This window comes from Cervus elaphus, chromosome 30, assembly GCF_910594005.1.
Source record: "Cervus elaphus chromosome 30, mCerEla1.1, whole genome shotgun sequence".
Lineage (NCBI taxonomy): Eukaryota > Metazoa > Chordata > Mammalia > Artiodactyla > Cervidae > Cervus > Cervus elaphus.
Genome location: NC_057844.1, coordinates 71,909,365 through 71,928,396, shown reverse-complemented (window position 1 = coordinate 71,928,396; position 19,032 = coordinate 71,909,365). Strand labels below are relative to the sequence as shown.

The 19,032-nt window shown below is 40.8% G+C and overlaps 1 protein-coding gene across 7 annotated transcripts in view; it reads left to right on the top strand.

The window, feature by feature from the left end:
- LOC122686751 (ATP-binding cassette sub-family C member 4-like) overlaps positions 1–19,032 on the top strand; it is a 2,082,459-nt gene that overhangs the window by 190,409 nt on the left and 1,873,018 nt on the right. The window contains exons 9-11 of one of the 7 annotated variants that reach the window (XM_043891994.1): positions 3,270–3,371; positions 8,223–8,312; positions 9,934–10,125. The exons of 5 other annotated variants lie outside the window; for them this stretch is intronic. In XM_043891994.1, coding sequence (XP_043747929.1) covers positions 3,270–3,371; positions 8,223–8,312; positions 9,934–10,125 — 384 coding nt within the window. The remainder of the gene's footprint in view (positions 1–3,269; positions 3,372–8,222; positions 8,313–9,933; positions 10,126–19,032) is intronic. One more of the 7 variants, XM_043891985.1, reaches the window with a different exon arrangement.

The following is a 19,032-nucleotide window of genomic DNA, read 5'->3' as shown; positions in this document are numbered from 1 at the left end:
GTCTTATGTAAGAAAGAGGGAAATCCCATGCATATTGCTTGTATTTGCAAAAAGAAACATTGAGAGGAGAAGTAAAAGGATAAATGATGAAAATGACTACTAGGAAAGGTGGGGAGAATGAAGTGGATGGGGAGGTGGTTAAATCTCACTTGTATACAGCTTTCTACATAGGTTTGACCTTTCAACTATTTAGTTTTAAAAACTTAATTAAAGCCCCCCAAAAGTCAATAGTTAAATGCCTGGCAAATGTATATCCTCTCTGGATGAATGTGCCCACTGGCCTGAAGGACAGCAGGGTCGGGGTGGAGAAGCCTACAATTAGCAGGAAGCCTGATGGGGATGGGGCTAGTAGTGACCGCATCTTGGAGGCAAACCATAGGGAGTTGAGGGACTCAGAGACATTCTTTTCTAGGGGAGAAATATTCACAAACATGAGCATCTTAGCACTCTGTATAATAGGCTATATTTCATCCACCTCATTAGAACTGATTCAAATGCATTTTTTAATAGCTGAGTAATATTCCATTGTGTATATGTACCACAACTTTCTTATCCATTCATCTGTCAGTGGACATCTAGGTTGCTTCCATGTCCTGGCTATTGTAAACGGCACTGCAATGAACACTGGGGTATGCATGTCTCTTTCAATTCTGGTTTCCTCGGTGTGTATGCCCAGCAGTGGGATTGCTGGGTAGTATGGTAGTTCTGTGTCATGTTTTTTAAGGAGTCTCCACACTCTTATCCATAGTGGCTGTACTAGTTTGCATTCCCACCAACAGTGTAAGAGGGTTCCCTTTTCTCTGCACCCTTTCCGGCAGTTATTGTTTGTAGACTTTTTGATAGCAGCCATTCTGACCAGCATGAGATGGTACCTCATTGTGGTTTTGATTTGCATTTCTCTGATAATAAGTGATGTTGAGCATCTTTTCATGTGTTTGTAAGCCATCTGTTTATCTTATTTGGAGAAATGTTTGTTTAGTTATTTGGCCCATTTTTTGATTGGGTCATTTACTTTTCCGGTAATGAGCAGCATGAGCTACTTGTGTATTTTTGAGATTAATTCTTCATCAGTTGCTTCATTTGCAATTATTTTCTCCCATTCTGAGGGCTGTCTTTTCATCTTGCTTACAGTTTCCTTCATTGTGCAAAAGCTTTTAAGTTTAATTAGATCCCATTTGTTTACTTTTGCTTTTATTTCCATTACTCAGGGAGGTGGGTCATAGAGGATCTTGCTGTGATTTATGTCAGAGAGTGTTTTGGCTATGTTTTCCTCTAGGAGTTTTATAGTTTCTGATCTTACATTTAGATCTTTAACCCATTTTGAGTTTATTTTTGTGTATGGTGTTAGAAAGTGTTCTAGTTTCATTCTTTTACAGGACGCTGGCCAGTTTTCCCAGCACCACTTGTTAAAGAGATTGTCTTTTGTCCATTGTATATTTCTGCCTCCTTTGTCAAAGATTAGGTGTCCAAAGGTGTGGGGATTTATCTCTGGGCTTTCTATTTTGTTGCATTGATATATATTTCTGTCTTTGTGCTCGTATCATACTGTCTTGATGACTTAGCTTTGTACTATAGTCTGAAGTCAGGCAGGTTGATTCCTCCAGTTCCATTCTTCTTTCTCAAGATTGCTTTGGCTATTCAAGGTTATTTTGTATTTCCATATAAATTGTGAAATTATTTGTTCTAGTTCTGTGAAAAATACCATTGGTAGCTTGATAGGGATTGCATAGAATCTATAGATCACTTTGGGTCATATACTCATTTTCACTATATTGATTCTTCCAATCCATGGACATGGTATATTTCTCCCTCTATTTGTGTCACCTTTGATTTCTTTCATCAGTGTTTTATAGTTTTCTATATATAGATCTTTTGTTTCTTTAGGTAGATTTATTCCTAAGTATTTTATTCTTTTTGTCGCAATGGTGAATAGGATTGTTTCCTTAATTTCTCTTTCTGTTCTTTATTTCTTATTATTCCACTGCATGTGACCTTGACCCCGCTGGCAGCCTCCAAGGCCCAGGCCGTGGGGTGGAAGAAGGTCCTGGTTGCTGTCACATTCCACTAACCTGTATTTAGTCACATGGATGTACCTATCTGATTGGGAGTCTGGAGAGAGAGGGCCTCCTTCCAGGCTGCCACATGCAGCTAAAATCTAGGGTTTGTTACCTCAGAAGAAAGAGAGAAGATTTTGAGGTCAGCCAGCAGTCTCTGCCTCATGCTCACAGTTTTGGGGACCTTGGGGAAATGGGAGTGGTATAAATTGTTTGTTCAATTTCTCTACCACTCTAGCTTTCCTCTTTGAATTATGTCTAGCATTTGCAAGACAAGAGAGAGTTTTGTTATATGGGTTTCAGCTTTGTAGCAGTTCATAGGACTTTGTCTTATTTAGCTAAATTGCACTGATTAGCTGCTAAGTGGTGTAGAAGATAACAAGAAATGGGAAGTGTGGCCATTCCTGCTGTGGAGGAGAGAGGGCATTGACTAAGGAGAAGAGCAGTAAATCTGAATAGATGCTGGTAAAATATTTTTTAAGATGTAGAAACTTAAGAGCATTTTCTTTTTAGAATGATGACTTTAAGTGATAGTTAATGATAAGCAGTGATATGGATTTGACACACACGAGGGGGAAAGCAGAGTGTACAGGGTTTGCATTCAGAGTCTCTGTCATTGGTCTTGTGTTCCCAGCCTGTCCTGTGCCACCTGCTTCCTGACGGCCTGGGAAGGGCCTTCCTCTCTGTGTTCTAGCAGTGTCACATGGTGCTTGGCACATGGTGGGATTCAGTTAATGTTTATGAAAAATTTCCTACCAGCTCACCTGTTTATTGTTGGTGACACAAAAGTAAAACTGTAGAAATGTCCAGGTTCTAAATGTATTGGAGTTTGAAACCATGTTTTCTTCTTAGAGAGGAACCAGTACACTTGTTGAGAAAGTAGAAAAGATAGCTGCATGGCCAGGAACTCTTTATTTATCTGTTTTATACACACACACACACACGTACTATATATATGTATGTATATACTATATTATATATATGTTATACTATATTATATACTTATACGTACCATATACTATAATAATAATATGTAATATATGTTATATAGTGTTTCTTATGTGAAGCAAGACTTAATAAAATACAGTTGTAAAATGATAGGTAAGTATAAATGACATGTATAAAACTTTTTTTTTTTAATGCCAGAGAAGCAGTTGTTTTGTTTGTGCTTTGTTATTGCAGTATAAATAATCTAAGTCTTTCCTTTTTCTATAGAACTTTCTGTCACTTGATGAGATGTCACAGTGTTACCCTCAGCTGCCATCAGATGGTGAAATGATAGTGGACGTGCAAGATTTAACAGCTTTTTGGGAAAAGGTAAGAGACTCTCCATTTCAGAATCGTGACTGCTAAAAGACAACTGTGACATAGATTTATCAGAGAATTTTGAGATTTTACACATACTGTTAAGTGTGACTTGCCCATTTACTGAAAATATGTTATGAAAATTCTCAGAATCAGGAATAAAGTTTGCAATGAATGGAAATTAAGTATAAAGTCAGCATGAGGCATTTGACATGTTGCTGTCTATCTCATTTTCAAGAGAGCTTTCAAAGTATTAGCACATGTTGAATTGAAAGTACATAACATTCTTCTTTTCTAAATTTTAGTTTATTTTCCATTATGTATGTTTTATTACAAAATATCAAATGTAAATCCCTGCTCTATACAATAGTATCACCTTAAACAAAAGATACACAGCGTATATACATCTTTTCTTGAAAACCCAGATCTAATATTTTGGGCATCAGTGGTTTAACTGTTTTTAAACATGGCAATATCCTTTCGGGTTACTTATGATGATAAAGTAGACAGAATGCTGTAGTACTGAGTGGGTTAACTAACAAATACATAACCAGTTGCTATAGACCAGAGGCTTTGAGGAATCAGTGTACGTTTTTTGCCCTGATGTTCTTACTGTACACTGAAGGAGGCCATGATTTGGATCTTGGCTGTGGGATAGGGTGGGGTCTCCCCCACCCTGAGATTCTGGATGGTTCTGGCTACTTTGGTGGCAGCCGGGGGCAGGAGAAGACAGCAGGTGGGCATCGTGAGCAGCAGAGATTCCCAGCTAAAGGGACTTAGCCACTGTGTGGCAAGTTGACATGGAAAATTGGCAATTTTCCAATACTTGGTTTATTTATGAAGTTCCGACAAATAGGAAAAACAACAGAGACTGATCTCAAGAAGTCTCAAAATATCTTGCTCCAAGCACCCCTTTAACCAATGACTGAAACGTTCTCACTGGTTCCCTGGTCCTCTGTGCACATCCTCGTGGATCAGTGTGGATTAGTCAGGAAAATAGAACCCACGACATGGGAGAGGGAGTTCCGTGCAGCAAATTAGTTACATAGGAGATGAAAGAGCCAAAAGGGCAAAATTGTGGTGAGTAAGGCAATGCAGGGATTAATGATAGTAAGAAGCTGCTCCCACCCTCAGGGCTGGAGGGACTTGAGGAGGAGGTGCCTGCATCAGAGGGTCTGTATCCAGAGCAGGCTCCTGGCCCAGCAGCTGTCAGAGTGGGGACCACAGGGCAAGTGTCCAGACTCTGTAGACTCATCCTGCCTTTCATGCCTGTGACTCTGTTGTGCCATCTGCGTCATGTTCACCTGCTTATGATTCATCACCTGCTATCCCCACCATCAGGCTTCTTTGGTGGCTCAGAAGGTAAAGAATCTGCCTGCAATGCAGGGTACCTGGGTTCCATCTCTGGGTCAGGAATATCCTCTGGAGAAGGAAATGGCAACTGACTCCAATAATCTTACCTGGGAAATCCCTGAGAAACAGAGGAGGCTGGCAGGCTATGGTCCATGTGGTCACAAAGAGTTGGACACTACTAAGTGATTAAGCACAAATACCCACCAACAAAATAGTAGTATGTTCTCAAATATATAAAATCACATCCCCCATACTGTTTGCACACGGAAACTCATACAGGGTGCCTGACCGACTGTGACAGTGTCTCCTACTTTAATACAATAGATTTACCCCCTGCTTGGTATTTTTCATCATAACACACTTGAAACATATATGAAAATCACCATTAAAACTTCATTATAATGGCAGACTCTATACTTTGAATGATCTGTTACCAAATTTCTTATGTAGTAAACTACGAAACATTACAAAAAAGCTGTTTTGTTCTTCTTCCAAGATCTTAGTAACCTGTTCTCAGACTTCTGTGCAAATCGCATTGTAGTACAGAACAGCCTGTTCTGTTGTCCTGGCCTTGCCTATGGAAGGACTGTGCCCCTTGCCGGGGTCATTAGTGATTAGGGGCTGTCAGTTTAGGTCATGAGAGAGAGAGAGAGAGAGAGAAAGGGAGAGAGCGAGCCAGCCCTTGGGAGTCGGAGGGGCACAGATATTGGGAGTTTTGGAGAGAAGCTGAGTCTGAATGAAGCTCCTGCTCGTTGGGAGGCAGGAGATAGACATGAGCTCTGTAACCTGCTCCCCTAGACAGCCAGGTGGGCAGGTGGGGGGAAGGTCTCAGGGACCCAGGTCTCATTCATGGAATGATGGGACTTGGTCTTAATCTTGAAGCTTTAAAATATATGTGGGAACATTCAAATCATGGGGCAGGGGTTTCAAACTGTGTGTGGCCCAGAGTGGGGGCTCAACTGTTGATCCCTGTTGAATCATTATCCCCTGATCCTGAATAATGGAGAGGCAGATCCCCAGAACCCTTGGGCTGTCAAGTTCTTCCCCCTTCTGGTCATGGCTGAGTAGTGCCCAATCCTGAAGCCTGATCAGGGCATGAACTCTGGCCCTGACAGACTCTAGGGGTTGTGGCGGACTGACCTGGGTCATTATCTGAGTGTGGATCATTGTTTTGTTCTCATAACCGAGTGGAAAGTAATAAAATAGGAACCACAGGTGTCAGATAATGAGAAACTTAAAACATATTTCTCATGTATTAAAATCTAGCTTCTCCTTGGGAGCTTTTATAATTCCTATAAAATATGGAGTAGGTTTTTGATGATTCAAAGTAATTGTTGTTAAGTAAGTGTTTCATAATTGGTTTAGTTATTTCCAGAGAAACTTTTCATTTAGAATGTTTTCCAGACCTTTTTATCCAGAAATATGAAGTGTCAGTCATTTCAGTCATATCTGATACTTTGTGACCCCGTGGAGGAGCCCACAGGTTCCTCTGTCCATGGGAGTCCCCAGGCAAGAATACTGGAGTGAGTTGCCATTCCCTTCTCTAGGGGATCTTCCTAACCCAGGGATCTAACCCGGGTCTCTCACACTGCAGGTGTATTCTGTACCATTTTATCATGGGCTTGTTCTTTTAATCTTTTAGACATTTTACTAATCACATATAGGCACTCTTTTTTTTGAACACTTACAGTTATTGAGAATTTTGTTTATACTTAGTACATGTAAAGACACAAACACACTTAACTCTCTTTACCTTAGAACTTAATAGATTGTGCAGTAAATCTACTTGCACCTGACATGCCGAGATTTTGTCCATCTTCCTCAAGTTGGATTGTACACCCAACAAACAGCACAGCTCCATGTTTTGTTGTTGTCCCTGTTTATTCAGGACAAGAAATGCATGTAATACATATAAAATTGAGGCTTTATCACTCTGCCCCATGATACCATAATTAATGTCTTCATTCCCCATGTTTTATTGTTGTTGTTCAGTCCCTAAGTCATGAACAACTCTTTGAGACCCCATGGACTGCAGCATGCCAGGCTTCCATGTCCTTCACCATCTCCTGGAGCTGGTTCAGACTTATGTCCATTGAGTCAGTGATGCCATCCAACCATCTCATCCACTGTCATCCCCTTCTCCTCCTTCCCTCTATCTTTGCCAGCATTAGGGTCTTTTCCAATGAGTCGGCTCTTTGCATCAGGTGGCCAAAGTATTGGAACTTCAGCTTCAGCATCAGTCCTTCCAATGTATATTCAGGGTTGATTTCCTTTAGGATTTACTGGTTTGATTTCCTTGCAGTTAAGGGTCTCTCAAGAGTCTTTCCCAGCACCACAATTTGAAAGCATCAATACTTTGGCACTCAGCCTTCTTTATGGTCCAACTCTTACATCCCTACATGATTACTGGAAAATCCATGGCTTTGATGATATGGACCTTTATTAGCAAAGCAATGTCTCTGCTTTTTAATAGGTTTTTCATAGGTATTCTTTCAAGGAGCAAGCATCTTTGAATTTTATGACTGCAGTCACTTCTGAAGTGATTTTGGAGCCCAGGAAAATAAAATCTGCCAGTGTTTCCACCTTTGCCCTTTCTATTTGCCATTAAGTGATGGGACTAGATTCCATGATCTTAGTTTTTTGAATGTTGAGTTTTAAGCCAACTTTTTCACTCTCCTCTTTCACCCTCATCAATAAACTCTTTAGTTCCTCTTCACTTTCTCTCATTAGAGTGGTATCATCTGCATATCTGAGGTTGTTGATAGTTCTGTCAGAATTCTAGATTCCAGTAGTGATTGATCTAGTCTGGAATTTTGTATCATGTAGTCTGCATATAAGTTAAGTTAGCAGGGTGACAGTACAGTCTTGACGTACTTCTTTCCCGATTTTGAGCCAGTCCGTTATTCCACATTGGTTTCTAACTGTTGCTTCTTGTGCAACATACAAGTTTCTCAGGTGACAGGTAACCTGGTCTGGTGTTCCTATCTCCTTAAGAGTTTTCCACAGTTTGTTGTGATCCACAAAGTCAAAGGCTTTAGTGTAGTCAATGAAGCAGAAGTAGATGTTTTTCTGGAATTACCTTTTTTTCTATGATCCAACAGATGCTGGCAATTTGATCTCTGGTTCCTCTGCCTTTTCTAAATCCAACTTGTACATCTGGAAATTTTCAGTTCATGTACTGCTGAAGCCTAGCTTGAAGGATTTTGAGTGTTACTTTGCTAGTATTTGAAATTAGTGCAATTGTGCAGTACTTGGAACATTCTTCCATATGGGAATCTAGCAAAATAAATAAATAAATAAATAAACCTTCATAAAGTCAGTTAAAGCTGCCTCAAGAGATAAGATTTGATCAGAGGCCTCCAGGACAGAGTATCTTAAAATAGGAAAGAGAAAAATGTGGGTTATATTTTGCATATTAATTATGTTGACTATTGTTTTCTTTTCCACTTTGTAAAACAGTTTGTGTTACTTTATTGAAAGAGGTACATTTTTATAAACTTTAATTTGTAGGCATCAGAGACCCCAACCCTACGAGGCCTCTCCTTTACTGTCAGACCTGGTGAACTGTTAGGTGTGGTCGGACCTGTGGGAGCAGGAAAGGTAAGTTATGATGCCTTTTGTCAGCTTGATGCAATGCTGCAGCTCCTGTTAAATTCTCAGAGTTGAGCTGAAGCTATGTGTGACAGTTTGAATTGAGTATATCTAGAAAAGGATTTCTCTAGGTGTGTTCCATGGAACATTCATTTTACAAGAAAGTTTTGTGTTCAAATAAAATCTGGATAAATGAGCACTGTGTTTTCCTTCTTGGTGCTTCATGTGGCACAGTTGGGAGCTGCTTGTGGGGAATTTGGACATCTCAGTGAAGGAAATTATCTATTTGACTGCTGTTCAGGATGGACAGAGACAATGGGAACTTCTTTTTTATCTTAGTGGCCCTTCCAGGAAATTCTGGAGGTCATAAAGACACTTACCGAAAGCTTTGAGCATTTCCTCCTGTGACTTGACGTGATCCTGTCAGTGCACATGTAGTGAATGTGCAGCCACGTGCCAGACACATAGGTACAGATGTGAGCAAGTCCCTGACTTTCTCCTTTTCAGAGGCAAACAGGTACTGGGGTGAGACAGATACACCGACATATTATTTCAGCCCAGTGGTGAGAGCTCTGATGGTGTGGATACACATATACCACGTCTGAGTGATGTTGAAGATTTGGAGGAAATATGCACATGCACTTGGTCTGAAACAACAAAATACAGAAATCTAATGTGGGATGTGGGCTTCCCTGGTGGTTCAGTGATAAAAGAGTCCACCTGCCAATGCAGGAGACACAAGAATCTTCACTGGGCCCGGAAGATTCTGCCTTCCAACACAGGAGACACAGGAATCTTCCCTGGGCCGGGAAGATTCCACATGTTCGGGAGCAACTAAGCCTGTGCACCACAACTGTTGGGCCTGTGCTCTAGAGCCTGGGAACTGCAACTACTGAACCTACAGGCTGCAACTGCTGAAGCCTGCCCACTAGAGCCTGTGCTCCTCAACAAGAAAACCCCTATGCACTGCAATGAAGAGCCAGTGCAAGCAAAAATAAATAAAATTAAAATGTGGTATGGCAGAAACCAACATGACATTGTAAAAAGTAAATGAAAAAATAAAAGAACTAAAAGTAAATTTAAAAAGTTATCTTTAAAAATGTGGAATGTATACATGAAAGGGTACTGATTTCCTCTATGATGGACTTTTGCTCTGCAGACAGAACTCACTTCAGACTTCTTTCAATTAATCATCTTTGGATATATTCATCACACCTAGTTTTTTAAGAATAAGTGTCAAGAAAAGGATACCCAGATGCAGGAGCAACTGCACTAAACATCAGATGCAAGAAATACACATCCTCCTGTGTTGCTCTGCTAGAGAAGGATGTTAACATTCTTAATTATTCTTTGCTGAGTAGAATTTAATTTGGGGGATACTTGGCCAGAGTAGATAGTTTATGCTATTAATATATTCCTTTTCAGCCATTGTTTTCATTTCAAAAACAAATTTTCATTAGTGTTATTTTCTTTCTTTTTTCAGTCTCAACTGTGAGGGCTGTACTTTATCCTGTTCTGAAGGAAAGGGTTCTATCTTGTATCAAGCACCAGGGTGGGGTCGGCTGTGCTGCGGGGCGTGTTCCGTCCTGAGTGCTACCTGTTCACATGTGTGTGTTCCCGTCTGTTGCAGTCGTCACTGTTGAGCGCTGTGCTAGGGGAGCTGCCCCCGAGCCAGGGGAAGGTCAGCGTGCGTGGGAGGATCGCGTATGTTTCTCAGCAGCCCTGGATGTTCTCAGGAACTGTGAGGAGTAACATTTTATTTGGGAAGAAATATGAAAAAGAACGATATGAAAAAGTAATAAGGGCTTGTGCTTTGGAAGAGGTGAGTAATGACTTCTGAGTTGCATATACTTGAATTTCAAATGATGATAGTGGTTCAAACTACCAGGTTGTTAAAAGATCTTTTTTCAAAAAATGGATTTTTGAATGTTGCTTAATATTTATGTTGGTCTTCTGGGTAAATATGCAGGCATATTTACATATGCTGCCATTTTAATCCTTATGGGATAATGACACTCACAGAATACCTTTTCTGGAGGGGGTGCTTGTTTCTTTCTGTGAAGTTTCATTCACTTTCAACTTTTTAAAATGGAAAGTTAGCAAAATTTTACGAAAATAGAGAGCATGGTGTAATGAACCCTCATGTACCCCACCCACCGCCCCCCTCCCCAGCTTCAGCTAGGATCAGCTGGTGGCCAGTCTCACTGCACCTCTACCCCTGCCTTCTGCCGGCCCCACCCCAATCCCAGAGTATTGTGGAGCAGATCTTAGACCTCAGATTAGTTCATCTGTAAACATTTCATTAGTTTTCTCTAAAAGACAGGAAAGCTTTGGGAAAAAATCACTACTTTATTTCACCCGAAAAATACCTCAAATTCCTGAGTAGCACCAACCTGCTGGTCTGTGTTTACATGTTGTTGATCATCTCACTGAGAAATCTTCACCATTATTGGAATCCACACAAGGTCTGCCCCCTGCACTTGACCGATGCCTCCTTGGTCCCTTTCAGTCTGTGAGTTTCTCGCTCCACTTCATCTTTGACTTGTAATTCATTATTTAAGGAAACTGGAGTGGTTTAAAATTTCTTTTTAATACTGCATCATTTCACTGCGGGAGAGATTATTTTCACAAATGGCATTGAGTTTCACAGAAAATGGTGAGATGAAAGGTTTAAACTGTATATTGGGATTTCAGTAAGATTAGTGAATAAATAATGAGAACTAAACTGATAGGAGAATGCAATTTGGCAAAAAGAAAGGAAAAGTTTAAATAATATTAAATACTATGTTACTTTCTCAGGTTGTAAAAATCAGTGAATGATAACATTAATGGTCTCCCCCTGGGGTCTGTTCAGTTCAGTCTGGACATCTGACTGTTCTTTTGTACTGTGAGGAAAAGGCAGGGACAGATTTTCAAAGGTGTGGTATTGAAGGCTCCAAACTTGCTTTCTGAGAAAATTGTAATTCTCTTCGAACAATGGCTTGAACATCATAGGTTAGTTATATCAGGTGTGTGTGCATGCTAAGTCACTTCAGTCGTGTCTGACTGCAGCCCTATGGACTATAGCCCACCAGGCTCCTCTGTCCATGGGATTTTGCAGGCAAGAATACTGGAGTGGGTTGCCATGCTCTTCTCCAGGGGATCATCCCAACCCAGGGATGAACCTGGGTCTCTTATATCTCCTACATTGGCAGGTGGGTTCTTTACCACTAGTGCCACCAGGGAAGCCCTGTATTGGGTGAGTAGCATTTTACAGTGATATGGACAAACAGAATTGCTTGTTTAATGGGCTTATTTCTTTATTCTGGGTTCTTGTTCATGGGTGGTTGTACATTTGCAGAGATGATGTCAAATTAGCAGGGATGAGCTAGATATTTATTAAATGGTATAGATACCGTATAAGTAAAGAAGGAAAAGCAACTGTAGAACAGTGAGAAGAGTAGCTCCCATTTATTCAGAGTTCATGTGCAAATCATTTTTCTCTTTCACACATGTGCATGCACACACATAACAATGTTTTTGAGTTATTCATTCTTTATGAGTGGCTTTGATATTCCCTTCTTTGTTTTATAGTTAATAAAACTGAGGCCTGGAGAGGTGAGACACCTCATCTCTACATTTGCAGCTCAAGTTCAGATCCTGGGGCCGATGCTTTGCTGCAGCCTCATGGGAGCAACATGGACAGTGTCTGGGGCTTCACCCACCCTGGGGTGTCTGTGCAGCACAGACTCTGGTGGGAAGGGGCCCTGCAGGACTGGGCTGCACAGAGATTCTTCTGTACACAATGTGATGTTTATAAACAGGGACTGCTCTCCTGTTCTCTGTGTAGTTGGGACATGGAATCAGGACCCCTCGTGCACATTTCCTTCTTGGCAGGAAGGGAGGGTCAGGGTAGAGAAGTAACAGAGAGCAGAGCCCTGACCTTGACTTGATCACTTGCCTGCTGTCACTTTGGACATGTCTTGTCATCTGCCTGGATTTCTAATGTTTCTGCAGCAAAACGAGGACATTGGGTCAGAGGGTTTCCAAGAGATTTTGCTGCTGCTCTGAAATGTCATCTATGTGTCTGATTAGTAAGGGGTCAGCAAGGACTTTACAACACCTGGGAACCACTTAGTAAGTTATGAGGGGCTCTGCTTATCTCCTTTTGGAATCCAGGTATGAGTGGATGGACATAAGGAAATCACAGGGAATAGTGGCGTCCTGGAGTTAGTCTGGCATGTAGACAGAGATGGCATGTAGTAGAAAGGGCTTGGCCTTTGGAGAGAAACCGTTCTGGGTAGTAACTCCAGGTATTTGTCTCAGTTTCCTTTTTGTTAAATGGGGGAGGGGTGGGGTTATTGTAAAGGCTACAGGTCATGCCTGTGAAATGCAAACAAGCCAGGATTTCAGTAAATGGTGGCTATTATTATTACTATTCTAACCTTTTTCTCTCCATCCATCCACCCATCCATCCATCCATATAAATATAATAAAGATTTCTCCTTACTTTTCTTCCTATTCCCACCTCCTCCAAATCTGGAGGATAAAACAAAAACCAAACATTTTTTATATTACATTTGTTAATAACAACTAGATGTATTATACCAGATCTAGTTGAAGTAATCCTTTAAGTTCATTGAGCTGAAAGTGTTTCTGTAACAAAATAGGGAGACATGAAGTAATCACATTGGCAACATAGATTCAGGTTGATGACATAAACTCCAAGGTCTATGAATCAGAAGGTTCAGGAATTGAGTCCCAGTTTCTCTGTTGATCAGGTGTGTGGTTTGGCTAATTGATCCTTACAAGCCTGTTTCTTCATCTATAAAATGGAGATAATAAAGCTATCAACCTCATGAAGTTGTTTTGAGGATGAAATGTGGTTGTGATTTTAAAGACCTGATTGCTAGGGACATAACAAGCACTCTGTAGGTATTAGAGTGATTTTGAAAATAAATTAATTCTTAATTATAAGCTCAGCCAGTTTTTGGTAAAATTACAAATATAAAATGTGATATGTAAGAAAGAAGGTATCTGAATATTTAACTTACACTGTTTCATTTGATATTTCTATAGGTGCTCTACACATTGTACATTATATAAATCAACAATAACAATATTCTGTTACCATAATATAAGCAATGTAGTATGTAACATTTGTCTACATGTTATCTTTAACCACTGGGAGGCTTCTGAAAATATTTAGTCAACAAGTATTTAAAGGTATCAAATTGATAAATTCTAGTTTTTTAAAGTATCAAGTCGATAAATTCTATTTTAATATTTTCCCACATTTGGACATATTCTTTTCAGATTTCCTTGAAAATCTTAGGTTAATAAGTGTGTTGATCCTTCTGTGTCTAGGTGTAGAAGACTTCAAGTCTTGAGTTAGTGTTGCCTTCATTTCAAATATACTCTTTACTCATCACCTGGGCAGCATGATGTGAAAGAGCAGAAGGCTATGAACTGACGTGACATTGTTCAGATTCCAGCTCTTCTGTTTAACAGCTGACCATCCTCAGACCAGTGATGTGACCTCACTCAGTCTCAGTTACCTCATCTGTGAAATGGGGCCAGTACTTCCTGTGAGCTTGTTGTGAGGATTAGAGATAATCATCATCAGGGTCCAGCAAAGAGCTTGGTGCACAGATCTTACCCCCAGGAGCTGAGAGAAGCCGTGTGCATGTGTACAAATGATGGAGCAGAATAAGATGGTCCTTCATAAGAAATCAGAGATGTAAACAGAGCCTTAGGAGCCCAGCAGGAAGAGATGAGTCCAGGATGGTTTCATGGGAGAGTGTGTTTGGGCTGAGCCTGGAAAGATGGGCGGGATATTGACAGGACGTGAGAGGAGGGGCGATTCCACGTGGAAGAAAAGCTGTGAAGGGAGGTGTGTCCTTCCCACTGCTTGATGCGAGGCCATCCTCCTGTGCCAGGGCTTCACGTCATGCCAGCATAACCGCTTCAGCAGTCTGCTCCGAGGTGTCTCTACTGTAGGTCTCCTCCATCGCTGAAGGCCCTTGATGTGCTTCTAGGCAGAGGGCACCAAACCTGCACCGTCATTTCCTAGTTTGCCTCTAGTTTGTGTGTCTGCTGTTCTGTGAGAATTGGTTATATTTAACTTACAATAATATAATAATAAAAATAACTTAGAAGGGGACGACAGAGGATGAGATGGTTGGACGGCATCACCAACTCAATGGACATGAGTTTGAGTAAGCTCTGGGAGTTGGTGATGGAGAGGGAAGCCTGGCGTGCTGCAGTCCATGGAGTCATAAAGAGTTGGACATGACTGGGACTGAACTGAACTGAACTTAGAATAACAAACATGAGTAAGAGCATCTTCCTGTCAGTGGAAGGAGCTGTAACATATTCTCAACTCAAGATTTTCGTCTTTAATCAGAAAATGGTGACTGAGAGATCAGCTTGAATTTGTTTTACTTCAAATCCTCCAAACTGTTTTTCCTCTTGGTGGCTTGTTCATAAATACTTTGCAGGGTCAACAACACTCTTGAAGTATTACTACCTGACTCGGGGATAGTTTCTTATGTCCTGGAAAGAGAGGCCACAAGTGCCTTTTCTAGAACGTGGTTAAGATTGCTATATTACAACACAGTGCTATTTTAAGAAGAAAACCATTTGAACAACAGAAAATCAAAGCTTAAAAACTAAGTGGAACAGTTTGCAAGGACTGTCAAAAGTGAAAGAGAGGCCAAGTAATTCTGTGTGTGTGTGTGAGGCTGAAAACAGCTCATTTTTTTTTTTTTAATGAAAACCAAGAGCAAGAGATAGTATTAATTTCTGAGCTCAAGAAGGAAAGAAGGTGAAATAATGATAAATTGTGAGGGCTTCATCTGCAGAAAGGAACTGCAGAAGTGAGGGCTTGAGTGAGGGCTGCATCTGCATTAATGTACTAGGATGCTGTGCATCCTAGGTTGATGCCTGAGGGGTTTAGCAGATAAAACTCCAAACAAATTGTTTGCCTATGTCAAAATGTGCCAAGTGATAACTATAGGCAACCTAAGACCTCTAATATAATACTGTTAACTTAAGCCTGATTTTTATCTTGTTATTTTGGGAATGTTCTTGTCATCTTTTCTTTTTTTCCCCATGATACTCTGGGAAAAATAGGCTGATTTGTCTATTTACTTTTTAAATAATATTCATATATAACTTTTGATTGATTCCCAGATCTTCAAGTTACAACTTCATTTCCTTCTTAGCTTTGAGTTTTTCCTATGTCCACAAACAAGCATCTACTTAGTTCAGCTGATCTGCTGGGTGTCCCTTGAGCACACTGTTTCTTTCCTTTTGGTTTTCCTGCCCAACTTGCTCTTTCTGTTCCCATTTCTTGTTCAGACCTTGTCTGTCACTCTGTCACTTGCCTTAAGTATCACTGTGAGGACTTGGGTCAGGTGTTATCCCTTCTCTGAAAATGGGAAGCTGAGGCCGAGATCAGCAAAATGTCCAATTGAAGACACACTCATTCCCTGATAAAATAAGTCCTGTGCCTTCACCAGCCTGGGCCACCAGCTCTTACACCTGTGTCTCTAGCACAGACCTTTACACTTGCATGTCCCGCTGTACCATGACGTTACTGAGAGGTTATCTCAGCTTGTCCACAAGTGAAGTCTCCTAAGCCTGTATACAGCATCTTCTCCAACTCAGTAAACGGAGACCCTGTTCTTCCCCTTCCTTACCCCAAACACCACATCCTCTTCTCTTACATCCCACACCCCATCCCGTCAGCAGATCTTATAGACTTCACCTTCCAAATGTGTCTGGAGTGTGACCCCATCTCTCTATTCCTGCTGCTTCCACTGTGGTCCTGACCATGGTCATCTGTCACCTAGATTCTTCCAGTAGCCTTCTCATTTGTACCTGCCCTCACCCTTCCCCACTTACTGTTTTCTGCAAAGCACAGGAGTGATACATTAAAAACCTCAGACCACATCAGTCTTCCCCTCCCTCTCCTCTACTTACTGGAGTGACCCCAGGCTCCTCCTGCTCAGTCTCTGCCCTCACTCCCCTCATTCTCACTCAGCTCCGCTCTCCTGCCTCCTTGTCCTGAACCCCTTGGGCATCTCCCCAGTGGCCCCTGCACCCGCCCCTTCCTCTGTGAGGAGCAGGCTCTCCAGGTCTGCCTGTGCACCCCCCCTCCCTCAGATCTGCTCACAGCCCCTCTGATCAGAGCCCTCCAAACCCAGTGCAGACTCACTTTCCTCCTTCAGTCTCCACCCCCCTGAGCTGGTTTCCTTTTCCTTCTTGGCCTCAGTACTTGTGCTCAGGTTATTTTCCATATCATCTGTCTTCCACCATGGAAGAAACTCTAGGAGCTTTATTTCTTCACAACTGAGTTCATAGTGCTCAGAGCAATGCCTGTCATATAGTAGATCCTCAATAAATATCTGTTAAAATGGTTAAAAGCATGGATGCTGTGAAAAACTACAGAATGAAGAAGAAGTGAAACTCTCGCTGTTTGCAGATGACATGATCCTCTACATAGAAAACCCTAAAGACTCTACCAGAAAATTACTAGAGCTAATCAACAAATATAGTAAAGTTGCAGAATATAAAATTAACACACAGAAATCCCTTGCATTCCTATACACTAACAATGAGAAAACAGAAAGAGAAATTAAGGAAACAATACCATTCACCATTGCAACAAAAAGAATAAAATACTTAGGAGTATATCTACCTATAGAAACAAAAGACCTATACATAGAAAACTATAAAACACTGATGAAAGAAATCAAAGAGGACACAAACAGATGGAGAAATATACCATGTTCAAGGATTGGAAGAATCAATATTGTGAAAATGACTATACTACCCAAAGCAATCTATAGATTCAATGCAATCCCTATCAAGCTACCAATGGTATTTTTCACAGAACTAGACCAAAGAATTTCACAATTTGTATGGAAATACAAAAAACCTCGAATAGCCAAAGTAATCTTGAGAAAGAAGAATGGAACTGGAGGAATCAACCTGCCTGACTTCAGACTATAGTACAAAGCCACAGTCATCAAGACAGTATGGTACTGGCACAAAGACAGAAATATAGATCAATGGAACAGAATAGAAAGCCCAGAGATAAATACATGAACCTATGGACATCTTATCTTCAACAAAGGAGGCAAGGATATACAATGGAAAAAAGACATTCTCTTTAACAAGTGGTGCTGGGAAAATTGGTCAACCACTTGTAAAAGAATGAAACTAGAACACTTTCTAACACCATACACAAAAATAAACTCAAAATGGGTTAAAGATCTAAGTGTAAGACCAGAAACTATAAAACTCCTAGAGGAGAACATAGGCAAAACACATAAATCACAGCAGGATCCTCTACGACCCACCTCCCAGAATATTGGAAATAAAAGCAAAAATAAACAAGTGGGACCTAATGAAACTTAAAAGCTTTTGCACAACAAAGGAAACTATAAGCAAGGTGAAAAGACAGCCTTCAGATTGGGAGAAAATAATAGCAAACGAAGCAACAGACAAAGAATTAATCTCAAAAATATACAAGCAACTCCTGCAGCTCAATTCCAGAAAAATAAATGACCCAGTCAAAAATGGGCCAAAGAACTAAACAGACATTTCTCCAAACAAGACATACAGATGGCTAACAAACACATGAAAAGATGCTCAACATCACTCATTATCAGAGAAATGCAAATTAAAATCACAATGAGGTACCATTACACGCCAGTCAGAATGGCTGCTATCCAAATGTCTATAAACAATAAATGCTGGAGAGGGTGTGGAGAAAAGGGAACCCTCTTACACTGTTGGTGGGAATGCAAAGTAGTACAGCCCACATGGAGAACAGTGTGGAGATTCCTTAAAAAACCGGAAATAGAACTGCCATATGACCCAGTAATCCCACTGCTGGGCATACACACCGAGGAAACCAGAACTGAAAGAGACACGTGCACCCCAATATTCACTGCAGCACTGTTTATAATAGCCAGGACATGGAAGCAACCTAGATGTCCATTGACAGACAAATGGATATGAAAGCTGTGGTACATATGCACCATGGAATATTACTCAGCCATTAAAAAGAATACATTTGAATCAGTTCTAATGAGATGGATGAAACTGGAGCCCATTGTACAGAGTGAAGTAAGCCAGAAAGATAAAGACCAATCCAGTATAGTAACACATATATATGGAATTTAAAAAGATGGTAACGATAACCCTATATGCAAAACAGAAAAAGAGACACAGATGTACAGAACAGACTTTTGGACTCTGTGGGAGAAGGTGAGGGTGGGATGTTTCGAGAGAACAGCATTGAAACATGTATATTATCTATGGTGAAACAGATCACCAGCCCAGGTTGGAGGCATGAGACAAGTGCTCAGGGCTGGCGCACTGGGAAGACCCAGAAGGATCGGGTAGAGAGGGAGGTGGGAGGGAGGATCGGGATGGGGAATACATGTAAATCCATAGCTGATGCATGTCAATGTATGGCAAAAACCACTACAATATTGTAAAGTAATTAGCCTCCAACTAATAAAAATAAATGAAAAAAAAAAAAAAAGAAGAAAAACTACAGAATGAAAACAAAAAAACACTGAGAGGTTTTTTTTAAATTTTCAACCCTTTAACACATACCCATTGCTGTGGCTTCCTAGGTGACTCAGTGGTAAAGAATCCACTTGCCAATGCAGGAGACACAGGAGACATGGATTCCATCGTTGAGTCTGGAAGATCTCCTGGAGGAAGAAAT